The sequence below is a fragment of the Sorex fumeus genome, unplaced genomic scaffold (genome assembly GCF_029834395.1).
Source record: "Sorex fumeus unplaced genomic scaffold, SorFum_2.1 ptg000091l, whole genome shotgun sequence".
In the NCBI taxonomy this organism is placed as follows: Eukaryota; Metazoa; Chordata; class Mammalia; order Eulipotyphla; family Soricidae; genus Sorex; species Sorex fumeus.
The window spans coordinates 400,573-421,607 of record NW_026606148.1 but is presented as its reverse complement, the minus strand read 5'-3'; the positions used below and the strand labels follow the sequence as shown (position 1 = coordinate 421,607).

The 21,035-nt window shown below is 58.6% G+C and overlaps 1 protein-coding gene across 5 annotated transcripts in view; it reads right to left on the bottom strand.

Moving 5' to 3' along the window:
- IGSF9B (immunoglobulin superfamily member 9B) overlaps nt 1–21,035 on the bottom strand; it is a 62,967-nt gene that overhangs the window by 30,024 nt on the left and 11,908 nt on the right. For 4 of the 5 annotated variants that reach the window (XM_056131439.1, XM_056131441.1, XM_056131442.1 and 1 more), the window contains exons 4-15: nt 17,171–17,322; nt 16,814–16,931; nt 15,618–15,759; nt 15,389–15,534; nt 10,308–10,450; nt 9,807–9,947; nt 9,616–9,732; nt 8,966–9,116; nt 8,175–8,298; nt 6,164–6,339; nt 4,749–4,975; nt 3,644–3,728 (exon numbers count right to left, since the gene is read on the bottom strand). In XM_056131439.1, coding sequence (XP_055987414.1) covers nt 3,644–3,728; nt 4,749–4,975; nt 6,164–6,339; nt 8,175–8,298; nt 8,966–9,116; nt 9,616–9,732; nt 9,807–9,947; nt 10,308–10,450; nt 15,389–15,534; nt 15,618–15,759; nt 16,814–16,931; nt 17,171–17,322 — 1,722 coding nt within the window. The remainder of the gene's footprint in view (nt 1–3,643; nt 3,729–4,748; nt 4,976–6,163; nt 6,340–8,174; nt 8,299–8,965; nt 9,117–9,615; nt 9,733–9,806; nt 9,948–10,307; nt 10,451–15,388; nt 15,535–15,617; nt 15,760–16,813; nt 16,932–17,170; nt 17,323–21,035) is intronic. The other variant, XM_056131440.1, reaches the window with a different exon arrangement.

Sequence of the window (21,035 nt, the reverse complement as noted above, 5' to 3'; positions counted from 1 at the left end):
CAGGATGGGAGAAGCATGGTGAAAGTAGACTATAGATCAAACATGATTGCCACTCAATGCCTCTTTTGCAAACCACAACACCCAAAAGGAGAGAGAGAACAAAAGGGAATGCCCTGCCACAGAGGCAGGGTGGGATGGGGGGACGGGGGGTGGGAGGGATACTGGGATCCGTGGTGGTGGGAAATGGGCGCTGGTGGAGGGATGGGTACTTGATCACTGTATAACTGAAACCCAAGCACAAAAATTTGTAAGCCTACAACTGTACCTCATGGTGTCTCACTAATAAAAATTTATAAATAAATAAATAAATAATGGTAGGTCTTCTGTCAAAAAATTGAATGTAATCAAAGTAGAGAGAGAGTAAAGTAGAAATCATCTGCCACGCTGGCAGGAGGAGGGGAGGGATAAGGGGTATATTGGGGTGCTTGGTGGTGAAAAACGGGCACTGGTGAAGGAATGGGTGTTTGATCGAGACTTTGTTATGACTGAGACTTTAACCTGAAAGCTTTGTAACTGCTCTCATGATGATTCAATAAAAAAAAAAAAAGACTGAAACTCAGCAGGCCTAAGTCTCGGTTCCCCCACCTTCAGAAAGTCCCGACTTCTCAGAAAACAATACCGTCCTGGGCAGATAAACTGACCCAAGAGAACAGCCTATCAGAGTAGGGTGCATGGGAGTCGGCGTCCAACCAAGTAGAGGAGGCCTAGGGAGTGGAGTCATGGGAACAGACAGGGACCAAGAATTAGAAACATAATGCTGGTCCCTGAAGTCACAGGACCAGACAGGGACAAGGATTGGAAACGTATTGCCAGTTCCTAGAAAAAATGCTGTTATGTAACCAAACCCTATATAAGCTGCTTAGACTTCGGAGTCAGGGTCCTTGTCAGGACTCCACTGCGTTGGATGAGACTTGGACCCTAGCTCGAGCTAGCGATAAAGGGGCCTGTAGCCTCGCGTCTGGTCTGGTCAATGTGTGACGAAACTCCCTTCCAGGGACATGACAAGATAAAACACTTATACAGTGAAAACTATAAATCACTGCTGAAACAGAAGAGAAAGGGAGAAAATGGGAAGGTATTGCCGGTTTATGGACTGGAAGAACCAATACTGGCAAAACGGCTTTTCAAGTCCTGCTCGGTGCCTGCAGAGTGGTCCTGGAGGGTTCCTGCTCACAGCCCGGTTCCCGGCCAGAGGTGGCAACGCCCCAGGCCCCGCGCCGTCCCCACCACCGCAGCCCACAGCAGGTCTTGGAGGAAGGTCTCTCCTGAGTCCTTCAGCTCCGACTACCTGGAGACCAGACCCGAGGGCGAGGGCGAGGGGCCCCTGGCCAGGCTCTACTGGAACAGGAAAGCGCAGCCCGCCCAGAGCGCCTGGGGCACCCAAGCCGGAGAGCACAGCATCACCGCAGGTCAGCCTAGACTCACAGCACCCTGGCGGCACCCTTGGGCTTCCTGATACCCTGAAGTCACTGCCAGGCCTCTGACCAGACTCCATCACCTCAGGACCGAGTTCACCAAGAAATCAACCTGCCAAAACTGTAGGCTATTGGCTCAAAGAGTAGTGGAACCCCGGGACAAGAACTGAGCGCTGGAGTAGGTAAAGCGGCCGACACGATGAACTTTCAGTACCTGTGCTGCAAACCATGATGCGCAAAAGAAAGGGAGGGGAGAGAGAGAGAGAGAGAGAGAGGAAAGAGAGAGCGAGAGAGGAGGGAAACTGGGGACAATGGTGAAAGGTCGGGTGTTGGAGCAATTGTATGACTGAAACCCAGTCACGAACAACTTTGTAACTGTGTCTCATGGTGATTCAATTAAAAAAATTTTTTTTAAGTTAAGAATGAGGGGGCTGCGAAGTCATGAAATTTACATACAAGTGGTACTACACGGGAAGTATCATGTTAAGCGAAATGAGTAAGAAAGAGAGGGACAGACATAGAAAGATTGCATTCATCTGGGGGACATAAAGTAACAAAATAGGAGACTAACACCCAAGAATGGCCAAGATTAGTACCAGGAATTTTACTCCATAGCTTGGAGGCCAACCACACATGCTAAGGGGAAAGGGAGCTCAGATAGAGAAGGGAGCACCAAATAAAAGTGTTGGGAGGATCCTCCCAGGATGGGAGATGCATGCTGAAAGTAGACTATAGACTGAACATGATTGTCACCCATTGCCTCTTTTGCAAACCACAACACCCAATAAGAGAGAGAGAACAAATGGGAATGCCCTGCCACAGAGGCAGGGTGGGATGGGGGGGACGGGGGGTGGGAGGGATACTGGGATCCGTGGTGGTGGGAAATGGGTGCTGGTGGAGGGATGGGTATTTGATCATTGTATAACTGAAACCCAAGCACAAAAGTTTTTAAGTCTGCAACTGTACCTCATGATGTCTCACTAATAAAAATTTTTAAAAATAAAATAAAAAGAAAGAATGAGGGGGCTGGAGAGATTGCACAGCAGATCGGGCGCTTGCCTTGCACATGGTGGACCCAGGTTTGATTCCCCAGCATCTCAAGCCTGCAAGGAATAATCCCTAAGCACAGAGCCAAGAGTAAGCCCTGAGCACAGCTGGGTGTGGCCCAAAAACTAAAAGAAAAAATTTAAGAATGGATTTCCATGGGACCCAGCAGTCCTACTCCAAAAACACTCATTTGAAAAGATATCTGCCGCTCTGAGTACATGCCTGCAGCACTACTCAAACAGCAACACCTAGCAACAGCCAAGCACCCGAGCACCAGCGGGCGGAGGGAGAAACTGGGTCCCAGCGCACAAGACTGGGCGGAACTGCAGGGGGCTCTGCTGAACGAAGAAGCCAGGGAGGACAGACCCTGGACGATGCCCCCATACAGGGGTGAAGAACACAGAAAAAAGAACTAATGCCACCCAGCGAGCACGCCCTGAGGGCCTGCTCCGGACTGGGCTTGCCTGGGGACAGAAGGGGGCCCTAGATGGTGGGGCTTGGGGGACCCTGACTGGCTGGGGCAGATGTCCTGCATGACATGCCAGGACGTCAACAGGACTGGACAGCACAGTGCCAGCCACAGGAGCGTTTGCTGAGAGGCCTCAGACCACCTCCACGTCCGCCCTCCACCTGGGCTCAGCCCCTACTCCCTGGCCTTCCCCTCCCCAGCCCTCGGTGGCCTTTCTGGACAGGATGCTGCTGCTTCTGCACTCAGAGGAGGCACAGGAGACAGAGTGGCGGGGAAGGCACTTGGCCCTCACGGGATGGCCCTGGTGTGTGTCCCCAAACCTCACGGGATGACCTTGCGTGCGTGTCCCCAAACCTCACAGGATGGCTTGAGTGCTTGTCCCCAAACCTCGCAGGCTGGCCGGCACACTTGTCCCCAGATCGCAGTCCTCACGGCATCCCCGCAGATGCAGGGGCTCCGCCTCACTGCCACTGCCCCATCCCTCAGAGCAGCCTGACTCCCCTGGGATCAGAGGGGACCCAGGACACTCCAAGGGGCCACGGATGAAAACCACATCCACGGAGGCCACAGCATGAGACTAGGACTGGGGCTAGAGGCAGGACACACGGCCGGATGGGGGCCACGGTGACCCCATCCCATCCCCAAGCCCACATCAGCCCTTTTCCCCAAGGACTTGGCACCCCCTCCCTGGAGCCATGCACTCCCCACGTACCTGTGCTGGAGACCCCGGCGATGTTGCTGGGCTCGCTGATGAGATCCTGCATGACGGCCAGAACCCGGAACTCATACCAGGTGTCCTGTAGCCACACAAGGCTGTCAGGGGCGGGGACACGGGACAGACCCTGCTCTGCAGGAACCACGCCACAGAGGGTGGCAGGGACACCGTGCCCTATTTCTGTGGGAGGGGAGGGGAAGGCACTGTGCCCTGTTCTGGGGAGGGGGCACATGTTCTGTTCTGGGGTGGGGAAGGCACTGGGTCCTGTTCTGGGGTGGGGGAGACACCGTGTCCTGTTCTGTGGGGGGGCCTGTGCCCTGTTCTGGGGGGTACTGTATTCTGTTCTGGGGTGTGGGAGGCACTGTGTCTGTTCTTAGAGGGAGCAGCACCAACCACAAGAGTGCAAAGCTCTGGGGCTAAAAACAGGTTCCAGCCGGAGCCTCTGCCAGGGAACATGGCACTAGAGCCCCCCTTGCTGACCCAGGCCCCGCCCCGGGCTGACCAATGACCCCACCACACTGACCCAGGGCCCCCCACACTGGCCCAGAGGCCTCCTGCGCTGACCTCTGGCCCTGCCACGCTGACTCAGTCCCAGGCATCAGTCCCTGAGCACTGTACTCAGAGGAGCCACACCGGAGCCACCAGGCACCAAATTCGGCACAAAAGTGTCCAGTAAGGGCCAGAGCAATAGCACAGTGGGTAGAGTGTTTGCCTTGCACACAGTCGACCCGAGTTCAATCCCCGGCATCCCATAGGGTCCCCCAAGCACCACCAGGAGTGATTCCTGAGTGCAGAGCCAGGAGTAACCCCTGAGCATCGCTGGGTGTGACCCAAAAAGAAAAAAAAAGAAAAAGTGTCCAGTAAATGAAGAAGGAAAGGCAGCAGAGCACTGCCTCCCTGCCCTGCCCTGTGTCCCCTATCCCAATCTGTGTCCCCTGCCCTGTGTCCCTGCGCTACATCCGTTCCCCAGCAGGACTGATGGCATCCAAGCACGCAAACCCCAGCCCAGGCGGAGCCCTCGAACACCTGAGCCGGGCCTCAGACGGCCCAGCAGCCCCTTCCCGACCGGAGGCGGGAGAGGCGGGAGCAGCCCGGCCCTCACCTGGGACAGGTCCTTGGCGAAGAAGTCCCCTTCGGTGCCCGGGATGGCATCGTCCAGGGTCTCCCAGCGCTCGCCCACGCGGAACTCCATGACGTAGCGGTCGATAGGGAAGCTGTGGTTGGCGGGGGGCAGCCAGGCCAGGAGCACGCCCTGCTGCGTCCGGTTGGCTGTGAGGCACCTCGGTGGGCTGACGAGCACCAGGGGTTCTGGAGTTGTGATCGGGAATGCTGTGCAAAGGAGACGGCACGGTCACGTGGGGCCCGCACCTGCCCCTGGCCCGGCGCCTCCTGTCACCTGCCTGTCCTTTCCTCCCTTGGGCGGTGCGGGGTGGGTTTCGGGCCACACCTGTCGGTGCTCGGGGCTTACTCCTGGCTCTGTGCTTGGGGACTGCTCCTGGAAGACTAGGGGATGCCGGGGATCAAACCCAGGTTGGCTGCTTGCAAAGCAACCCATGGTTTTGGGGCCACACTCAGCAGTTCTCAAGAGTTACTCCCGGCTCTGCACTCAGGAACTGCTCCTGGCGGTACTTGGAGGCCCATGTAGGGTGTCAGGGATCGAACCTGGCCTAGTCACATGCAAGGCAAACGTCCTAACCACTATACCTTCTTGCCGGCCCCCAGCTTTCTTTTAAAGAACTGCTGGCAAAAAAGGAGAATCGGGTACCATTTTCTGTGGGGTCTCAAGCAATATCCCAGGGGCCTGGGGGCTACTCCGTACAGCTCTCAGACAGCCCAGCCGTGAGGCTCCAGACTGGGGCCCAGCCATGCTGTGGAATAATGTGGGGCCTGGCAGACACGCACACCCGCCCTGAGTGGTCTCTAGGCCCCGATGCCTATTCTCAGAAGACAGGGTCTCTGGAAGACTCCCCAGAGATCCCTTGTGGGCCGGGTGGAGACAAGGCCCACGCTACTGCAACCCCCCACGCCCCCCGCCACACACACACACACACACACACACACACACGGACTCCCTGCAGCACTAGGAGGAGCTGGGGGCCGCCTGCCACTGGGCCAGAGCCAGTCCAGTTGGGAAAGCCCTCAACCTGCACAGCCAGCCCGGGTTCCAGCCCGGCACCATGAGCAGTGATCCCTAAACACAGAGCCAGAGTAAGGCCTGAGCACCACCAGGTGTGGCCATAAGAACAGAAATGGTGTGTGTGTGTGTGTGTGTGTGTGTGTGTGTGTGTGTGTGTGTGTGGAGCAGAGGGGGGGTTTCAGGAAAGAAGGGGGCAGAAACCAAAGCTGGGGACCAGGAGACCACCCTCACTCAGTTCACCGTTTCCCTCCCCCACCCCCAGCTGAGGCCCAGGGATCGAAAACCAGGGCTGGAACACGCACACGCTCAGGGCCTGGCTGGGCTTGCTGCCTGCTGCCTGCCGGGACCCCCTGCTCCAGCGAGACACGCCCAGGCCTCACCTAAAGTGTTCACAGTGACCACCTCACTGAAGGCGCTGCTCCCCAGCCTGTTCTGAGCCAGGACGCTGAACTGGTAGGCCGTCTCGGGCTCCAGGCCGTCCACCAGCAGCCAATTGGGGCCCGGGGGCACCGGCAGAGACAGCCAATCGTGGGGCCCGAACTGTGCCCGCTTCATCCTGATCAAAGGAAATGAGGGGACAGGGCCAAGGGGCCGGGTGGGTCACACTGGACCGAGGAGGGCGCCCGCGAGGCCCCCAGGGAGCGGGCCTCTATCCACCCGTCTAAATCCAACTGGCTGCCAGGGCTGTGCCAGTCCCCCGCCCCTGCCATGCCACCCCCTGTAGCTGCTGGGAGTATCTTTCCCACGGGGCCACTCAGTACAAAGAATGGTCCAAAGAAGACCTGGTGCCGGCGCTGCTGCCCACAGGGTCCCCACGGGAGCTGAAGCAGCACCGGCCGAGCAAGAAGCAGTGGCCAGCACCCACATCTGTGCCCGCATCTGAGCCCACATCTTCACCCACGTCTGCGCCCACGCCTAGACCCACAGCTGCGCCCACGTTTGCACCCATGTCTGCACCCACATCTGCTGAGAGAGCAGGTGCCAACCTGCCATGCCAGTCAGGCCAGGGACCAAAGCGACCACGCCCAGGGCACTGGTGGCCATGTGAGAACAGCGCCCTAAGCAGCAAGGGGACCCCCAGTCTATGCCCAACTCCCCACTAAGGGAGCCCCATAGCCTACTGGTGGCACCCCCACAGCCCCCAGACCCTCACTGGCTCCCCACATGCTCCAGACCCCTACAAGCCCCTTCCCACCCTCCAGATCCCCACTGGCACCCTTACAACCCGGAGATCCCACTGGCCCTCCACATCCCCCAACCCCCCACTGGTACCTACCTCCAGACCCCCAGGCCCCACTGGCCCCCTCCCACCCCAGGTCTGCACTGGCCCCTGCACCCTCCAGACCCACATCTGACCCCCCCAAAGCCCCCAAACTCCCACTGACCCCCACAGCTTCTAGACCCCCAAGCACCCCCACAGTCCCCAGGCCCCCACCGAGCCCCACAGCCCCCAGACCCCCACTGACCCCACACACACCCACTGACATCCTCACAGTCCCCAGACCCCCACTGGAACCCACCAGGCCCCCAAATTCCCCAAATCTCCACTGGTCCTAGACCCCCTATCCCCCCTTCTCAGTCCAGCTTGTCTATCCAGAACCCAAACAGTGAGGACAGGAGGGGTCGGGGGAGACAAGTGGGCCCCAACTCTCCCTGAAGCCCCCCACCACCCCAGGCCCCAGCCTCCTCCCCAGCTCTGGCTGGAGTAGGCATGGAGGGGCAGGGGGAGGGTGCGTGTCCCCCGCCAGAGGCTCCCCTAGAGCCCAGAGTGGCTCAGGACAGGCCGTGTGTGCGAGGAAGGAGCCCGCGGGGAGCCAACGGCAGAGCAGGCACCACCCACGGTGCATCTGCGTGGCCCCAGGTTTGGGTCTCAAAGCGCCACGGCTGAGGCTGTGAAGAGGGTGGGGGAGGACGGAAGAGCCCCCAGGGGCGACCCGCACACCCAGAGCCCCCAGAGAGTAGAGAAAGGAAAGAGAAGAGAGGGACCAGCGCGGCAGAACAGGGCAAGGGTTGGGCCAGGGTTCGGCCCGACACTGCCGGCCACAATTGCCAGGAGGGGCCCCCGGAGCACCACAGGGAGCCCCCAGGGAGAAACCAGGACGAAGGAGAGATCTGGAGAGCACAAGGCACTGGGTGGGCCGCGGACCGGGTGCCGGGACCAATGGGGAAGGGCCGCGTGAGAGCCAGACTGGGTGTCCCGGAGACCATGGCAGGTGGCCTGAAGACCAGGGGCCTCAAGGGGCAGAGGAGACCCGAAGGAGGTGCCATGGCCCAGGAAGTGGAGGCGGGCACTGAGCCGGGGGAGCCCCGAGCCGAGTCCCCTGGAGGCCGTGCCCTGGCCCCGCACCCGGGACGGGGAGAAGCAGAGAGAAGCGTGCGGGGCGGACTCACAGAGGGCCGTACCAGACTGAGAATGTCTGCTCGTAGCCTCCGTCGTAGGCCGCCTCCCAGGACACGTTGGCCGTCGTCATGGACACCTGGACCCGGACACTGCCCGGGGCGTGGGGGCTGGTGCCTGCGGAGCAAGCGGAGACGCTCAGGCCGCAAAGGGCCCTGCCCGCAGGCCCAGAAGGTCACTGCCAGGCCGCAGAGGGGCGGGCAGGGGGAACGGGCAGCTCCGGGGAGCGAGGCTTGTGCAGGAGGCAGCCCTCCCCTCCGCTCCATCCACACCACGGCCTCCAGGACAGGTGGGCACGAGGTCCCCCCCCGCACCTCCTCTGGGGAGCTGGGACTCGTGCTCCCCGAGGCCTCCAGCACAGCCCGCAGGCCCTCCCGGACATGCCCGCCCCCAGGATGGCGGGAGACTGCAAGTGGGCTCTGAGCTGAGCAGATGCCAGGCCGGGCTCCTCCCAACATGGCGCCAGACCACCTGCCCAGCCCCACGGCTGTCGGGGCCAAGACCCGGCATGGGGCTGCCTGGCGCTGCTGGGGTCGGTTCCCGGGGGGTCGGGCTGGAAACGGGAGCAGCAGTGGAATGCCGTGGGAAAGGGGACCCCAGGGACCCTCCAGGCCAGCGCAGCAGCCCGGCTCCCCCAGCTGTCCCGGGACATGGGCGCCTCGTGTCCAGGGAGAGGCTGGGGAACTGGCGCACTGGGGAAGGGGCCGCCGGGGACAGGAACCCACAGGGCGCGAGTCTGGGGTCGCCGACCCAGAGGGGGAGATCCAGGCAGAGGCTGCCGTACCGATGACGGTCAGGTGGGTGCTGGCAGTGATGCTGGTGACCACGTTGGTGGCGACACACTCCCACTCGCCGTGGTCCTCCTTGCTCAGCGCGCGGAACTGCAGGCTTCCGCTGGGCAGGGCACTGTGCTTGCTCCTGCTGGGCTTCCCTACCTTGGCCAAGCAAGGGGGCAGGAGGGGGAGGGCGGGGGCAGGAAGGGGCCAGAGAGGGAGGCAGAGGTGGGGGGAGGGGGCAGAAAAGGGCAGGAGGGCAGGACAAGGGGGTGGACAAGAGGGGACCGGAGGGCAGAGAGGGAGAGAGGAGAGGGGGCCCAGGAGAGGGGCAGGAAGAGGGTAGAAGGGCAGGAATGGAAAACGGGGTGCAGGGGAAGTGTGATACAGGGAGGAGCGGGGTGCAGGGGGAGAAAGTCGCCACCACCACCTCAGGAGTCGCGAGGAGGACAGGAGCGGCCCGCACCCTGCACCCCTCTTCGGGACATCGCCCCTGACCCCCGTGGGGCTCACTGGGCCAGGCAGGGGTGTGGAAGAGCCCCCCCTCCCTGCTCCCCTGCCCGCCCAGGAGCTGCAGAGACCAGGGGTCCCGCCTCCCCACACCCCTGCCCGCCCAGGAGCTGCAGAGGCCGGGGGTCCCCCTCCCCCTGCCCATAGGTACCTTTCTCCAGGTGATGACAGGGAAGGGGTCGCCAGCAGCAGCACACGGGATAAGCAACTCCCGGCCCGCCTCCTGCCTGTACTCCCAGCCTGGCAGCACCGTGAAGTACGGGGGGTCCTGGGGGAGCAGCGCGAGTGTGATGTGGGGGTACCGGAAGTGGGGGGCAGGGTGGGGGCGCCCGCAGCACTCACCTTCAGGACGAGCCGCGCGGGGGCCGACTGGCCCATGGTCCCCAGCGTGTTGTAAGGCACACAGGTGTACGTGCCCAGCGCCTCCTCTGTGGCCTCCTCGATGCGGATGGAGCCGTCCTCCAGGAGGGTCCAGCCCAGGTTCTGGCGGGGCACAGGGGTGGGTCAGGGGGAGTTCGGGCCAGCCCCGGCCAACCTGGGAGGAGCTGCAGCTGCCGCCCAGGAGTGGTGTGCAGTCCTGAGACGGGGTGCGGGGGTGGGGGGAGGAGGGGGTGCTGGCGGGCATCAGCCCTGAGGGGCAGCATTGCCTGGGGGCTGGCGGGCCTACGTGCTGCACGTCTGCGTGCTGTGTGTCCCTCTCTGCGCGCCAGGGGCTTCTGTGTGCACGCATGCCCGTTGTCATACATGCTGCCCGAGAAGCACCTGCATGCCTACGTGCTGCATGCCCGCACACGTGCTAATTAGTGTGTCTGCGCGGGCCTCCAGGCCAGCAGCGCTCAGCACCTTCTCCACCTGCAGGGGCCGTCCGTCCTTGTTCCACTTGACCAGGGTGGCCGGCGGCTCCGCGTCCACGGGGCAGCGGATGTAGCCGTGAATACCCACGGGCACGTAGATGACGGGCGGCATGTTGAGGACTCGGGCGGGGTCTGCAGTGGAGGCGAGAAAAAGCAGATGCCAGGGAGGTGAGGGGGCGCGGGGCCATCCCTAAGCAGGCCCTGCACCTGATGGAGCTCGGGGCAGCCCCCACCCCCAGTGCAGGCTGCGTGCGTCTGAGGCGTTTGGCTAAGTGTCACTGGGACTCACTCCTGCACTCCCAGGTGTGCCCAACCCTGCCCTGGGGGACTCAGGGCCATTTCCGGCTCCCACACCAGAGCCAACGGCCTCAGTCCTGTGGACCCCCAGGCAGGCCCGCCACAAAATAGGCAATGCCGTCGTGCTGCTTCTCCACCTTCTTCTGCGAGGTAAGGCCCCGGGCCTCAGTTTCCCCCGGGCCTCAGTTTCCCCCGGGCACGAGGGCTGGCAGGATTTGAAAGGGGTCATCAGCTCTACATTCCCCCCCCCCCCCAGCACTTCTCCCCTGAGGGCCACCAAGGGATGGGATCAGAGCACTGGATAGCAGCCCAGAGGTGGCAGGGCTGGGTAGTGGCTGGGGTGGGCATTTGCAGCACCTGCAGACCAGCCTTACAAAAACACCAGGCAGGCTTATCCGGTGGACATGACTCCCTGACTGCTGGCAGCAGAAGGCTGGGCTCTTTCACTCCAGGGTTTTCCAGGGGGTCATGATGGAAAATGTCCTGGGATTCCTGCTGCCTGGCAGCAGGAATAAGGCTTCGAGCACACCCAGCAGCGACACCCACACCCAGGAGTGCCCCCAAGGGTGGGGAAAAGGCAGCTGGCCCGCTCCACCCAGGGACCTGCCTCCCCAGCCGTGCCCTGCCCTATACTTGTTCGGCAGCCCTGGGGGACTATGCTGTCTGCCCCAGAGCCCCCCAGCTTCCGAAAAGCAGAGACTCACAGCACATGCAGCCTCCCTGGGAGCTACGGATGCAGATGTGGGTGCTACCTCTGCAAGACCACCCCTTCGAGGAGGGCCCTGCCAGGAACCCTGCATGTGGCCATGCCCCGTGCATCCCGCACGCCTGCCCTGTGGCCTGTCCTCCCCACGCCTGCCCGTGGCCTGTCCTCCCCACACCTGCCCGTGGCCTCTCCTCCCCACGCCTGCAGCTGCTTTCCTGCCCCTCCAGACCCACGTTCCTTCCTCTGCTCCAGCCCTGTGTAGCGAGATCCGTGGCTGGGCCACTGTCCCTGCAGTAGCCAGTCCTCTGCAGATCAGGTCTCCCTGGCGGGCTCACAGCACCCTGAGCAGGAGCACCAAGGGCCAACCCACGCACTCGTTCATGCACAACGCCAGACCGGTCTGGCACTGGGACCAGAACATTCCTCTGGGCGTCTCTCGGCAGCTGCGCAGAAGCATGAAGAGGCAGCTGGGAAGCAGGATCAGCAAGACCCTCTCGTCACCTCATGAGGGAGACTCTGAAACCCACCCATCCTCGGGGCACAGCGGTGGCACTGCAAGCTCCGCCTGCACTAACAGAAGCCACACACACACACACACACACACAATATACACAGATACAATCACATACATGTGAGTATGTCCACTCACATACATACATACACATACACTTATACAAATACCGATACTCACAATCACATGGAGTCATACACTCACATATCCAGATACACTCATGGACACACACACACACACACACACACACACACACACACACACACACATCACTTGATCACTTGACATCCCGTTGCTCAAGCAGGCACCAGTAATGTCTGCATCCATCCCTGTCGCGTGCTAGTGTAGCCCAATGGCGTCTGCTCGTTCTAGGAACACAAAGAGCCTCAAACCAATCGTTCAGGGTCTTGACGAAGAAGTCTGACCATCTCGTAGGTGGGCAGCTACGCGGTATTTTGACATCCCATGGAATCCAGTCGGTATCGGCTCTAGTCCAGCAGTTGTCTCCAAATCTCATTACGTGTCCAGCCCATCTGATTTTCAACGCCTTGGCAAATGAGACAGCGTCCCTGATTCTTAACCATCGATGGAGGTCGGATCTCCGGATTCTTTCTCTCATTTGAGTGAAGCGTCACACTCCAAGCATAGCTCTCTCGATTCCTCTTTGGGAGACCCGAATAGCGTTCTCATCCTGTTTTCATAGGGCCCAGGTCTCTGAGGCGTATGTTAATAATGCAGGAAGAAGAGTGGAATCAAAGAGATGTGCCCAGAGTCAGAGGTTCTTCGTCCTCTAAGCTATTTCTTTGACGCTCTTGAAGGCGTTCCAAGCCACTCTCTTCCTCCTGCGCAACTCAGGTGCCAGGTGATTCATCATGTTGACTTTTCGACCTAGGTACACATAGCTGTTGCATTCGGAGATGGTCGTTCCGTTGAGAGAGAACGGGGTGTCAGGAACGAGGCTGTTTCTCATAAACATTGTCTTTGTAAAATTCAGCTGTAGTCCGACCTTTCCACACTCACGGACGAAGTCGGCCAGCATTTGTGCCACTTGGCTATTGTTTGGTGTTATTAGAACAATGTCATCAGCAAAGCAGAGGTGGTGTAATTGCCGACCGTCTTCCCATTCCAGTCGTCGCATGATATTCTCGAGGGTGGCACTGAAGAGTTTCGGTGAAATGGTATCACCCTGCCGCACCCCTCTCTTGACATCAACGATCACTTCTTTGTAGAATGGTGAGATCCTGGTAGTGAATCCGCAATAGAGCTCACGGAGGATCCTGATGTATTGGGCTTGAATGCCCTGATTGGCTAGGGACTCAATGACCGCTTCCGTCTCAACGCAATCAAAGGCCTTCTTTAAATCAATGAACGTTAAGCAGAGCGGCATCTTGAACTCCCGAGAAACCTCAATGAGCTTGGTTGTCGTGTGGATGTGGTCGATGGTGCTGAACCCTTTGCGGTACCCGGCTTGCTCACATCCCGCCTGCACGGCAGAGCCTGGCAAGCTATCTGTGTCATATTCGAGATGCCAAAACCAGCAAACACACACATACTTACATTAATATATTCACAATCACATACACATACACTCACACCATACTCACATATACACTTACATACACACATTCACACATACATACTTATACGAATACACATATATTCACAATCACATACACTCACATACAGTCATATACACATACACTCAGACACACAAACACATATACCCACAACCACATGCATCAACACACATACACTCACATACTCATATGCACTCAAACACATATATTCGCACTCACATATACACACATTTACTTACCGATAAGCACATGCACACATGCACTCACACATACACATGTATGGACTCACCCATACACATACACTGAAATACACTCACATACATGCACTCACACACATACTCACACATACTTACTCACATATGCACACATACATGCATGCACTCTCATATACACATGCACACATATACATGCATATACAGACACTGATATCTATACATACACTGACACACACGTATACACACATACACTCACATACAACCATATACAACCTCATTTTTTTGTTTGCTTTTCGGGTTACACTAGCGATGCACAGGGGTTATTCGTGGCTCATGCACTCAGGAATCACTCCTGGCATTGCTCGGGGACCACATAGGATGCCAGGAATTGAACCCGGGTCGGCCGCGTGCAAGGCAAACATTTGCCCTACCTGCTGTGCTATCACTCCAGCTCCTACAATCACGTTTAAACACATACACTCAATTATACTCACATATACTCACATGAACACATGTACATATGTACACTCACATATACACTCAAACACATATACTCACACATATTCACGATACACTCACACATATACACACGTACTCATACACATATATTTACATATACACATGCACACATATACTAAACACCCATATGCACATTCTTTCACATACATACTCACATATGCACACATACACACGCACTCATATACTCACACATACACTCACATGTAAACATATACTCACATATACACACATACATTTAAACACATACACATGCCCTCACATATATAAATGTACTCACATACACACATATACACACATTCACTCACATATACTCATACATATATTTATACATTCGCATGCACTCATACACACATATACTTGCACATAAACACATATGCACACATACATGCATTCACATACATACTCACAAATACATATATTCACATACATACATGCATATATTCACATATATACTCATACACATACAGTCACATACTCACATGTACTCACACAGTTAACAGATATACTCACTTGTACACATATACTCACATTTGTATACACACATAGACTCACATACACATATACTTTCACAAAGACTCACATACATGTGATCACACATATACTCAGATACATACTCACACATACCCATATTCACATACAAACACAATACACCAAACATATACTCACACACATATACATACATACTCAGCTACACAGATATACTTATCACATGTACACTCATACATACACATGTACACACACACACATACACATATACACACACATCCGCATATAGAGACATGCATGCATAAACTTACACACACACATATATATACAGGCACACAGATGTATACACAGAGACCATATATACACACTTGCATACACAGAGATATACACAGACATGCACAGAGACGTATAGACATACAGAGACATATGTACATGCATAACACATTCATACAATACGCATACACACACTCACATTCACACACATACATATGCTCGCACATGCACTCACACATACACACACATACACTCACACACAGCTGAGCTCTGAGAAAAGGTGCCCGAGCCCTGGGGTTCAGGCCCAGGTGCTGCCCGGCCAGGCGGGTCCCACTTCTGGCCGAGGGAACCATGAGTGGCTGGCCCTGTGGCCCGCCCCCCTTGTCCAAGCCTCCTGTCCAGTGCCGGCTCCACCCCACGCACGCCCTGTGAGTGGAGGGTGGTCTCGGCAGCCCACCCTCCACTGTCCCTGCCCACTGCACTCACACTGCACCGTGAGGTAGGCGGAGGCGGACGGCGAGCGGCCCAGGCTGTTGCTCGGGACGCAGGTGTACCTCCCTGCATCCTCGGGCTTCACCCGGAAGATGATGAGGGTGCCGTCAATGAGGATCCGCACGCGCAGCTTCAGGTCACTGCGGGGACAAGCAAGGGCGCTGAGGGCCCGGGCCAGGCGGCCTCCCCCTCTCCTGGGGCCCCGGGGGCAGGCGGGGCTCACTTCTGAAAGTAGACATTCTCGTCGTGCCAGTACCAGGTGTAGGTGAGGTTGCCGGGATACGCTTCCGCCCGGCAGGTGAACAGAGCATCCTGGGAGATGTTGACAGTGATGTTCTCGGGCGGCGAGACGATGAAGGGGGGCCCTGGGGAGACGGAGAGCCAGCGTGACCTCCCCTGGAGGGGGCAGGGCTGCCAGGTCACGCACAGGCCAGGAGGGACGGCGGGCATGGCCTGCCGGTGCTGCAGAGACACCGCCACACTTCCCCTCCCCGAAGGGCCCAGGGACACAGGTGGCCAAGGCGAGGCCAGCGCCCGCTGTCCCCACCCGCTGTCCATCCTGGCACCCAGGCCCTCTTCCACACACAGGCATGTGCGTGGACCATCTGCGAGCTGCTATCCACCTCCTGAGCATGTGTGAGGCACCAGTCACACACGCACAACCCGGCCCCCCACGGAGCCGCGCGCACAACAGCGACCTGAGGCGGCAAGAAGCCCCTCTGCGACCGCAGCAGGGGCTGGTCCTGCCCACCCACTGGGGGTGATCAGGGCAGCGTAGGGCGAGTCGGGGTGAGCAAGAGAAGAGGGTGGCATTCAGCATCTCAGCGCTGGCGTCCACACAGGCGCGGCTGCCACCGACCGAGCGGGCAGCGCTCCTGCAGCTCACAGGGGGCCAGTGCTGACGCTCGTCCTGGGGGGGGGGGGGCGGCTAGTAGGGCCGGCTGGACAGCAGGACAGCTGCCACAAAGCCTCACAGTTCCGCCACAGGGGCAGCTGGCACAGTGGGTGGACAGGCTCTGCATCGCTCTGGGGGAGCAGCAGAGGGGGCTCGGCAATGCCGGGACCCCAGGCCGGGCCAAGAGTCCTCTGTGATGCTGGCTCCAGCCTTCCGGCCCTGCCAAACGCCGGGTGTTATTTAAGCCTCTGGGTTTGGGCACGGCGCCCCGTCCTGATTTATTGATGCCATCACTAATGGATGAAGGGAGGGAGCGGCGTGGTAAGATGCTCGCGGGGCGGAACCACCGGAAAGCACTCAGCGCACTCCGCGCCCCACTGGCGGGGCAGCAGGTCCCACGGGAGCCCTCGCCTGATCACCGAGAGGAGCCTTCCCCACCCCTCACCCCCCGGCCCCGCAGGAAAACCCATTGCAGCTCAAGTGCAAAGGGCCTGGGGCCAGCCAAGGCCGGAACGCTCCCTTACCTTGAACCAGCAGGTGGGTGGTGTGGACGGCCTCGCCTTGGATGCTATATGCACGGCACGTGTAGGCGCCCCTGTCCTCCCGACTCACTGCGGTCACCGTCAGGCTGCCATCACTCACCTGCGAACAGGTGAGACCGATGTCAGCACCCACCTCAGGCCCCTGGGTACTTGGTACTTGGTACTCCTGCACCCGGGTACTTGGGGGCACCGAGGCACGCTTTGCACGACCTCGGACAACAGCGATGTGGCACGGTGGGGCTGTGCCGGGCAGGGGTCTGGTGCTCCGGAGCCCCAGCCATGCCTCTGTGGGAGGCTCCAGCCCAGGGCAGAAAGACGGGCCCGGAGAACCCGACGCACCTGGAACTTCCCGCTTGCTCCCAGCAGCATCCCCTCCTTCAGCCATGTGACGACGGGCTTGGGGTTCCCGAAGGCAGAGCAGGTCATGGTGACGCTGCCGCCCTCCTTGGCCTCGATGTACTGGGGGGGCGTCTCTGTGAAGGTCGGGGGAGCTGCAGAGACAGCAGAGGCTGGGCTAGCACCTGCAGGGCCTCCGGTGTGTGCCAGGGGCAGGGAGTGTGGGCCCACGTGTCACCCCCCCCCCCCCATTTACCAGCCCTAAGCCTTGCCCTCCCCAGGACTGCGTCCCAACCGACGGATGTTCAAGGCCCATCGGGCAAGACAGCTGGGACCGGGGACCTGGGAACCAGAGCAGCACCTCGGCCCCCAGCACTGGCCCAGCGTCCTCAGCATCTCCCCATGCGGTCCAGGCCAGCGGCCCCTCTTCCCGACACAGGACACGCCGTACCCACCTTGCTTCTGATCTTCACCAGCTTTTTGCTCCCCAACAGCCCCCCGAGATCATAGGACCAGGTCCCCGAGACCACAGACCCTTCTACCTTCCAGACAAAGCAGGAAAAATTCTGGAGAACCTCCTCCTCTCCAGCTCTCTGGTGGAAACCCCCAGAACAATGCAGGGAAAACTGCCGCCAGAACCTCCCTCCCTCAGACAATTCAGGGAAAACCCCCAGAACCTTCCTCCCGCAGACAACGCAGGGGGGAAAAAATCCCTGAACCTTCCTCTCTAGACTATGCAGGGAACCCCCTCAAGAATCTTCCTCCCCCAGACAATGCAAGGAACCCCCCCAGAACCTTCCACCCCAGAACCTTCCTCCCCCAGAACAATGCAGGGAAAACCCTCCAGAACCTTCTTCCCCCAGACGATTCAGGGTAAAAACAACCCAGAACCTTCCTCCCCCCGACAATGCAGGGAAACCAGTTCCGCTGCCCTCCTCTCTGCAGGCTATTCCCTTCCCAGCTCTGAGTGTGGCCACCACCCCGGCCCCCTGCACACGGGCCTGGACACTTCCAGCAGCACAGTCCTGTTCGTTTTTGCTTTATGACTTTGGCCCCAAGGCTCCCAACCCTGCAGCCTGAGGTGAGGGCCCCACGAGGAGCTTGTCCGGGAACAGAGAGGGCCGTTCCGGACACCCGTGTCACGATGGACAGTGCTCTGTTTTCAGGGCTTCCACACCCCCAGTGCTCTCAGCCCTACCACTCAACAGGAGCCTCTGAGGCGCTCGTGGGGTGCTGGGAGTAGGGAGTCTCGTGCCTTTTCCCAACAGACCCGCCCTTCTCTCCCGGGGCCCCTCGCTCTGCTATTCCGAGCTACCCTGCATCCCCCATGTACGACAAGAAGCCTCGCCTCGGGGCCCAGCTCTGGGGCACTGGGGCTGTGCCCTGCTTCCATGCCCACCACGTGCCCTTGTGGGTCCTGCTGAGACAAACCCTTGGCATCCTTGCCCCCGACCGCTCCGACAGCTCTTGCCAGGACTCCCTGAGCACAGATGGGCCCACACAACGCTCAGCTCCAAGCACAGTGCTCGGGGGCACGGAGGAGGTGCCACAGAGCCTCCGGGGCAGTGCAGAGACAGCTCCGAGCTAGACCAGGACGGCACCGGGATGGCGCCGGAGCTTGAACGTCTGAGCCCCAAGTTCAGTCCCTGGCACAGCAGCACATGCCCAGTGGGGACCCTAAATGCCACAAGCTGGGGTCTCTGTGGAGCTCCACCGCGGGCGACCCCTAGCGAGCCCAGCACCTGGGAGTGTGTGAGCCGCACAGCCCAAAACAACGCCTCACCACACCCACAACAGCAAAAGCAGAGGGGAGGCCGGAGGACTCTCACGGGCTGCAGCTGGGCCCCGCGCTCTGTCCCCACACTGCCAGGAACAGCCTCGGGAGCACCACCACGGGTGGCTCAGAACAAAGTTGGGGTGGGCCGGAGCGACAGTACAGGGGGCCGAGTGTTTGCTTTGCCTGTGGCCAACCTGAGTTCGATCCCCAGCATCCCACTGGGTCCCCCCAAGAACCGGCAGGAGTGATTCCTGAGCTCAGAGCCAGGAGTAAGCCCTGAGCTCTATGACCCAAAACCCAAAACAACCCCCCCCACAAAAAGAATGAAGAACCCTGAGTCTTGGGACTATCATGATAGCACAGTGAGTGGGAAGGGCATTTGCCCTGCACGCAGCTGACCCAGGCTCAATGCCCAGCATCCCATATGGTCCCCGGAGCCTCATCAAGAGCGATCCCGAGCACAGAGCCAGGAGTAAGCCCTGAGCACCAGTGGGTGTGGTCCAAAACAAACAAAAAAATTATTAAGCCTCATGACACGTGCACACACAGGTACCCCACATGCCCAGGAAAAGTCCTGTCTGGTTCCATAGGATGCTGGGAAGAGGGGGTCCTACCCCCCACCCATCTGCTGGAAGGTTCTGGAACCCTCACACTCTAGCAGGATTCAGTGCTCTACACCCTCCTTGCCAAGCCTGCCCTTCGGAACACACTTAATGCGACCACTGCTGCCTCTATTACCTCTACTGTCAAGCTTCAGAGAAAAGATAATAAATTAAATTATGTCCTGAAGTGACAAATTAATTACTAATTACATAATTACTTTATTATTTAGGTGCTAATCAGGAAAGTACTTTGAACAATTTCTAGTTTTCAGGAAAATAATGGTTTGCCTGTCGATTATTTACTGAATTAGGTGTTAGCTTGCCAGCTGCATTTCCAGGCTTCTTTCTTCCCTCCGAGAGGCCTGTAATTAATAGTGTAGGTTCAAACAGCCTGGCCGTGTCGTGTCTCGAGCCATTCTTCGACCCCAGGCAAGCCTTGGCTTGGGCTTTAGGGGTTATTTTTCACGTGTGATAAAGAAATAATTGGGTCTGTTTCCGCCCAGCTGGTCTTCCCGAAAACAGAAGAGACAGTTGGTGAGTCTTATTTTTCACTGGCCTTTCATTTTTTCCAAAGGTGATCGCTGTCAAAAACTGCCCAACGGTGGACGCCCCAGAACAGCCTCGCTCTGGATTCATCCCTTCATTAATGACACATCTCTGCTGGAAGGTGCCCCAGAACTTGAGGGAGGGAGGGAGCGAGACTCTCCTGCGCCCTTGGGAGACGGCGGCAGTTCTGCCACCTATGGAGATGAGGGTGCTCTGGAAAGCACCTCAGATTCCCCGATGACACATTCTCATCAACCACCTGATCTGGCTCTCTCTCTCCTCTGAACATCCAGGCACACTGTTCCCTCTGCCTGGAGCACCTTTCCCTGCAGGCCCTGGCCGCCGCCTGCCAGGGCAGACTCTGAAGTGTTCACTGGTGCAGAGAGGGTCTTCTGCCTGCTCACCAGGACCCCAGCACCCACCTCTGGTCCTCACTGGCTCCTCCAGTGCTGGTGATGGTGGTGGGGACAGAACCCGGCCCCGCCTGACTCCAGAGACCCCATCCTGCCTGCCCACGGCCAGTCCCCGAGCCTGCATGAAGAATCATTGGAGAATGCACAGCTCTTCTGCAGACCGTCATCCTCTGCCTGAACACTCAAGGTCCTTCCTCTGTGACTTTGTCCCTACACGACATTGTCCTCTGATGTCATCCTTCTTTCTCGTGGGAGGAGCAGGGCCATCATTCATACCGGCGACCCTAGTGAGATGCTGAGTCCTCAGGCGGCCCTGTGACACACAGCATTTTCCGTCACGGAAAAAAACAAGGCTCAGATTGGGGACAGAAGTGGACGCAAGCACGACTGTGGTCAAAAGGACACACCGCCAGTCCTCATTTTTCATTCTGGTTTCAGGTTTTGATCCATATCTGGCAGCATTCAGGGGCCTGAGAGGTGCTCCAGGGCTACTTCCCCACAGTGCTCAGGGGTCCACGAGGTGCCCGGAA